At 53.7% G+C, this 7,236-nt stretch overlaps 1 protein-coding gene across 1 annotated transcript; it reads right to left on the bottom strand.

Moving 5' to 3' along the window:
* Window positions 1–270: 270 nt before the first annotated feature.
* On the bottom strand, window positions 271–3,132 carry FOXD2 (forkhead box D2). The gene has a single exon (XM_083509684.1). It carries the CDS (start codon window positions 2,758–2,760, stop codon window positions 1,447–1,449), a length of 1,314 nt encoding a protein of 437 aa, XP_083365810.1. The 5' UTR covers window positions 2,761–3,132; the 3' UTR covers window positions 271–1,446.
* Between the last annotated feature and the right edge of the window lie 4,104 nt (window positions 3,133–7,236).

Below are 7,236 nucleotides of genomic sequence, written 5' to 3'. Positions count from 1 at the left end.
ATTGTACACTAATATTGTTACTGAAAGTACAGTCGATTAAGGCCCACCAAATATAGTTATTAGTTAGCTCTCCAGAGTACGTTTAATAGTTCAGATGCATTACTTTTTAATATTTGTATTACTTAAAAAATATCACCCAAATATAAAAATCACCGGACGCAGACACTCCTCGCTTAGGAGGACCTCTGGAGTCCTAGCTTTAGTCGTTAGTTTGCATTTCTCTCTCTTCTCTTTCTTGTGTTAAGAAAGCCGATAGCGAGACCCACTGGGTTTCTTTAAAAGACATCACAAACATTTATTAATTTACACCAAAGGTGGACAAAAAAAATTACGTTGCCTTTTCCACATCAAATTATTCACAATTCTTTCAATAAAATAGAAAGGATGAACAGCTATTAGGGAGAGCTAAGGAGGCTCTGGTGGGCGCACAATATATACACACACAAATAAGTCCAGATACACAAGAAACACACACGTTGAAGGGGCGGAGAGGAGGCGGGTGATTGGATAATAGGGGACTTCCTGATGTAGCACGGTCTTTTGAGATGTGCACTTGAAATCTCTCAACTTCTTTTAGCATTCCGGTTTCCTCTTTTGGGGGAACAGACTTTCAATGTTAACTACGTTCAGCAGACATTCTCCTTAAGCAGTTCCTTGGGGGCGGAGGAATAACAGGGGTAGGAAACCATATGGGGAATTAATTTTTGTTTAAGAGAAATGCTACTAGTGGAGTATTTCTGATGCTCCAGCCACTTAAGACGAAAGGTTTACGGTTGCTGACTACACACCTATCCGAGAGCAAGTCTCACTGAATCGCGGGACTTGTTTCTGAGTAAACATGCCTAGGATCTGCCCATCGTATTTGGATGGCGGAGCGGACTGCTAGGAAGCTACCGCCACCCTCCTGGGAGATCTGCACCGGGAAAGCACAGTTCTCCAGCAAGCAGCTGCACAGAATGCGGCAGAAAGACGATCTAAAGATCTCTAAAGAAGTATTGGGAGAAATAGGGCCATTCTGACCCCCACAGAAAATCCACCTGGGTAGCTTAAGATCCCAGCCTTAATAAAATAGGCCCTGTTTTTAAAATGAAATCAAGCTGCCAGAAGTCATTTGATAAGGAACACTACTTTTTAAAATAGATGCGTGAGTTGGTCGGTGGTTCTTCTCCGCCCCCCCCCCGTCCTCCCTCCACAGCAACCCTCCTCCTAATACACACTAAGAATCCTGAACACGCATGGAGAGAGAGAGAGAGAGAGAGAGACATACACACAGAATCGATCCAGACGCCCGAACAGTTCTCAAAAAAGGAAGAGTTCCTACCTTTTAAAACACAACGGGAGGGCAATTGTGAGAATGGAGGGGAGGGGGGCAGAGAGGCCAGGAGGGGCTGTGGGTTAGGATCTCGGGGGTGGGGTGAGTAATGGTGGCTGGTCGTTGTCGCGTTTTTAAAAAGGACAACTGTTGAGGTTTGTGAGTTTGCTGGAAAAGTTCTGTCCGGACTGCAGGAGGGACTCGTGGGTGAGATTCAAATGGTTCGGTAAGGGCGTCAGAGCCGGAGAAAGCATCGCCAAGACTTGCGCTTGGCCCCCGGCGTGGCCCGCCGGGAAGGGCGAAGCGGGGGCGCTGCTGGTGGAGCTACCGGACGGCGGGGGGGCCGCGCCGCCACCGCCGCCTCCGATGATGTTGTCTATTGAAAAGGAAGGCCTGCTGCCGGCTCCCTGGTCCGCCTTGAGGCTCTGCAGGAGGGAAGCGGTGGGGCTGAGCTGGCCGGCGGGGTAGAAGGCTTTCCTGCAACTCAGGTCGCCGCCCAGGAACGACGAGAGGCCGCTGGAGAAAACGGACGGCGCGGCCGCCGAGGCTCCGGGTCCCGGCGGCGCCGGCAGGGCGCAAGGAGGAGGCTGGAAGGGGAACGTCCCCGCCGCCCCGCCGGCCCCCGCCGCGGGGTGGTGGTGGTGATGATGGTGGTGGTGAAAGCTCTGCAGCTGGAGCCCATAGTTGTAGCCGTAAGGTCCGTAGGCGAAGCCGGGGAGGAAGGCGGCCGGGTCGGCGGCGGCGGCGGCGCGCAAGAGGAGCTCGGGCGGCTGCGGGTGGAGCTGCTGCTGCTGCCGCTTGAAGCGCTTCCTCCGGCGCAGGAAGGAGCCGTTGTCGAACATATCGGCCGACTCCGGGTCCAGAGTCCAGTAGTTGCCCTTGCCCGGGTTGCCCGGCTCGCGGGGGATCTTGACGAAGCAGTCGTTGAGCGACAGGTTGTGGCGGATGGAGTTCTGCCACGCGGGGAACTTCTCCCGGTAGTAGGGGAAGCGGCCGCTGATGAATTCGCAGATCTCGCTCAGCGTCAGCCGCTTCTTGGGGCTCTGCAGGATGGCCATGGTGATGAGCGCGATGTAAGAGTAGGGGGGTTTCACCAGGGGGTTCTTGCCGGACCCCGAAGCGCCCGACGACGACGAGGAGGAGGAGGAGGCTGGCGCAACTGGCGCCGATGCCGCCACCGCCGTGTCGTGGCTGTCCCCCAGCGCGGCCTCCGGGCCTCCCTGGGCTGGAGAGAGGCTCCCGCGGGCCGCCTGCTTGGGCAGCTCCTCGTCGTCGTCGTCGTCGTCGTCGTCCTCGCTGAACTTAGCCTGGCCGTGCTCGTGCGGAGGCCCCACCACGTCGATGTCTTCCACGTCGGACAGCGCCTCGTCGTCGTCCTCCTCCTCGGGAGAGGGCGCCGCCAGCAAGCCGCACGGCCGGCTGCTCCCGCTGCTGCAGCCCAGGGTCATGGCGACGGCGTTGGCGGGGTTGCTGCTGCTGCTGCGCTCTCTTCTGCTGCTGCTGCTGTTCGGCGCTGCCTCGGGCTCGGGCTGCTCGCCTTGGCCACCCCCTAGCGGCGGAGCGGAGGAGGAGTCCCAGGAGGAGGCGCCACCGCCCCGCCTCCCCCCCCCCCGGCTCAGCGGAGGGCGGCAGGCGCTCCCTCGCAGTTCCCGCCCCTCAGGCGAAGAGCGCTAGGTGCGGGGTGGGGGAGGCCATGGGGGTGGGATCCCTGGGGGTGGGCAGTAAGGAGAGGTGAGGGAGGGGGGACGGGGCAGAAGGGAGGGGAAGGGAAGACAACCTCCCTTCCAGCGCGGCTCCCTCCCGCCAGAACTTCTCACAGGCACTGAACGGCATCGGAGAGTGCCAAGAGCCTTTATAGCGCGGCCCGTGCGTCACGTGCTGGCGCGCGCAGACAGACCCTCGGCGCTCGCTCTCCCTCGGTCCCTCCCCGCCCGCGCGCGGTTATAACTCGCGCTCGGAGCAGCGCGCGACCTCGGACTCTTCCCTCCCCCCTCCTCCTTCCGCGCCGTTGGTTGCGCCTGGCGGGGTACCTGATTCGCAGTCCCGCCAGACGTTCCAGAAGGCGCCCTGTGGCCCGGCCGCCGCGCGCCATCTTGACTCCTGTCGCGCGCCGCTCTTCCCGCCCTAGAGGGTCCGAGGGTCTCGGAGCAGTGACTAATAATAAGGACAGTAGTAGTAGTAGCAGCAATGATGATACAACAACAGGGGCGAAGTCAACCTTAGAGTTGCCTGTCTCTTTTGGGAAGCTCTCCCTTCGCTTCCAGTCGCACGGAGGTTTATTCTCCCCTCAGATACGTCCTCCTGCGCCAGCCCCTCAACAAACAAGCGGCAACAACGCCACGAAGTCTTCCTCCTTCGGAACAGCCATCTCTTTCTGTAGAGATTGCCGACGGCGCATGAAAGGCCAAGGCTTGGAGAGCTGGTGTCGTGAGGCGACGGCATGTCTTCTGGCGGCGGCTGCGTGTCAGGACGCTTCCCCCCACCCACGGCAGTGGGCCCAGGACAGCCGCCCTGGTTCCATCGCGGGCTGGAAAGTCCAAGGTCGAAAGCGCTTCACAACAGCGTCCGAAACCAGGTGGACCAGGAAAAGTCTCGCGCTTTTACGCATTGCTGAATGTTCAGTGGAGATGAAGGAGATTTGCTCCCAGGGTTGGGGTACATAAGGGGTGTTCGTCTTGTTCAACCTGAACTAGTATGTGAACTGAAAGCAGTCTCAGAAACGGTACACAAACTGCAAAAGAATATTTTTAATTGTTTTGGAAGACACGTGCTTGATGCAGATCCGGGACTTCTTTATGCAGGGGAAGGTTCTCAAGAATGCAATCCAGAATTTATTCCCAGCGATTGTTCTGAAGGAATTGGCGTGGATTAACAGCCAGACCTGTAAAGCCTCCTTTTTCTCCCGAGCAAATTTTACTAACTTGGGTAATTAACTCCAAATAAATAAATAAACAAACCCAACTTCGCCACAAATGACAACTAAACGACCGAATGACAAATGACAACTAAGCCCGGGGGAAAAATCCCAGCAGAAAGCGATGCCTGGTCAACTCAGGCAATTGAGCCCTAAACCAGAAGAAAGTTCCTTCTAAATGCTTTGAACTTCTTATTTTCAAATCCGTTTAGGATCTGGAAGCACTTTCCCACTTCTTGGGTTGCCACGGAGGTAAGCAGGGCTTCCAAGCAAATATGTTAAGGATCCAGTTGTCACATCATCTGATCCGATCTGCAAGACTTCGCCGTAGGGACACCTACCGCGAAAAATAAGCACCCGCCAGACCCTGGCTGGATCTCAAACATTTCTGCATAGACAGAAGCCCGGCTGGCTTGGACAGAACTTAACTTCCCAAGTAACAAGGTCTTTTGAAAATGAAGCTGCGTCTACCTGCTTATAAAGGCCTATCAGCACCAGAATGTGAGAAGCAGACGATGCTCTTGGTTGAGCGAACCTAATGGGTCCCCCACGGGTGCTACTCAATAAAGCAGTGGCAAATAAGCAATGCTCGAATTATGGACAAAAGCAGGGCGAAGGTCGTTAATTATGTTCGCATGTTTCGCCCCCAACGCCTTCCACTTTATAACTAAATCATGCCCCCTCCACCTGAGGAAATTTGCACATTGCCAACTCGAACGATGGAATTTTACATAAGAAGCGAGCAGTTCATCAGTGTACGTTGATGTCCTTGCAATCTTCTATGGGCGCTGGACTAAGGGACTCCCCCTGCCCATGACAGGGCTCACCCGCCCTACTGCTTTCTATAGGTCTTAGCTAGCACAAGGCATTTGAATATTGCAGCTGCTCTTTGTTTATATCCAGCCCTGCATTAAAAAGCGTGTGTGTTGCGGGGTTGGTGTTCAAATTGCTCTGGGAAAGGGAGAAGCGAGCTTTGCAGAACCAGGCCCCTAGTGCGGAGCTGCCGACCACACACATCGCCACGTGTCTGCTTTGTTTTTCTGGGTTGGCTTTTTCACCAAGCGAAATCGGAAGACTCGCATATAGAAGCCGAGGTTAGGCTGAAATCCAAGCGAATCTTCGGCCAAGTCAACTTACGGCCCCCACTTAAATCAATGGAATACGCTGTCTGGTTTACTTTGGGGGTAGATCACATTGAAATAAATCAAAAGCTTCACTAGGTCGCAGCTTCGTTAGGTGTGGATCATGAGGCAGCGTAGGCACATACATACATAATATTATTTGTATGCCACCGTTCAAACCATGCTCAAGACGCCTTACATAACATTTAAGAATGCACAACCAAACTGAACAATTTCCACACAAATTATGACAATATGTAAAATAAAGATACAGAAGCCCAAGATTGTGTTCAGCAGCCTCAGTTTTTCGTAGCTGGAGTCAGTAGGGACCCCGCCCCCCCCCAAGCCAGGTAGGAAAAGGTCTGTAGAGCAGGGAGCAGGTATCCCGTGAGCCAAGAATGTCCACTTACACTCTCGCCAGACAAAAAAACCTCAGGCTTAAAGTCAGGACAAAGGCCAAGTGACACCCCCATTTTGCATCTTTAAAAGAGATTCTCCCACGTGTGGCTAAACTATGTCTTGAAGAGACAGCTTCAGAACACCTCGGATCGGCCTCACCAAAGCGTTCCTTTTTGGAGCTTGAGTCTCGCTGAATTCAGTGGGCCTTATTCCCGCATAATCCATAAAAGGACAGGATAGCAAGGCGACAAACTTTGTTGTCGCCTTGGAAGTAATGGACCTTCCGAATAAAGAAGGCAGGGTTGTTGGTGCTGTAGAAGAACGCTATTAGCACCTGACATGGGATGCCTGGAGAGTAGGGTGGGGCAAACAGAAATGGAAAAAGCGCCATCCACTTAAACCTCGAGATGGCTGATGCAAGGCTGGACTTGCCGTAGAGGTAAGCTCTAATGGGGGCAAATCCCCAGTTTCCCCCCCCCCTCATTAATTTCCTGACACATGAAAACCGTTTTCTCCTTTTGAGTTTACCTAGGCTAGAATCCGCGTTGGTGGATTAGCTCAAAGGCCCAACATAGTCCAGCATCTTCTTCTCACGTGGGTCAACCAGAAGCTTATTATGGGAAGCTGGCAAGGAGGACCCGAGAGCCAGAGCTCTCTCCATACTCGTGATTCCCAGCCACGGTTTTTCAGAGACATCCCAAAGGGCGGAAGCTAATAAGGCATCCCTAGACCCTTCAGACAGCCGAAGGCATGGCATTGCCGCAGAAGAGGAGCACGTCTGCATCCCATCGATTTCCGGGGAAGAGAAATAATACCGGAAGGCTTACCTCTCCCCTTGAAATCAATGGGTCACTGGGGCGGGAGATCGTGCGTTGAGGATCCGAAGGAAGGCTCTCATTAAACACAGCTGGTTCCCATCCACGGATGATATGTTCGGAAGTAAGATCTAACCAGAAAGACCCACAAAATCTACTTCCCAGAAGAAGTAGAGAGACCTTCCACTGCGGTGGGTCGGGGCTGCCCATCAGGAGTCCTGGGGGCTCCTTTTTTGTTTATTTGCAGCTGGGTCAATCTGGGATTGCAAACTGAATTTAGGTAAACCGGAAAGGTGAAAGAGGCTGACCTCCCGATCCTAAACAGCCCTGATACACTGTTGACAAGTAAAGGATTTAGTATCGGATAGGGTAGACATGTTTTCCCTCCTTCCCATGTACTAAATGCCAGCGAGTGTGCGCTAGGCGCTGCACAGAAAACGAGAGGTGGCAGGTGCTCAGAGAGCCCTTATAAACAGCTGGGCATAACTGGGATGATAGGTGGGAGGGCGAGGCTGCTACTGATTTGAAAGTGAAGCAAAGTGAAAGGGAGAGCCTAAGGGATTGGTTAGGTCTTTTTCTGGCTCTTACTAATACTAATAGAATCACAGAGTTGTAAGGGCCCCGAAGGTCTTCGAGTCCAACCCCCTGTAATGCCACCCCCGAGCCTTTACAATA

The sequence above is a fragment of the Podarcis liolepis genome (genome assembly GCF_965112155.1).
Source record: "Podarcis liolepis genome assembly, chromosome: 6".
NCBI lineage: Eukaryota > Metazoa > Chordata > Lepidosauria > Squamata > Lacertidae > Podarcis > Podarcis liolepis.
The sequence above is the reverse complement of the archived record's forward strand: the minus strand, read 5'-3'. Positions and strand labels throughout refer to the sequence as shown.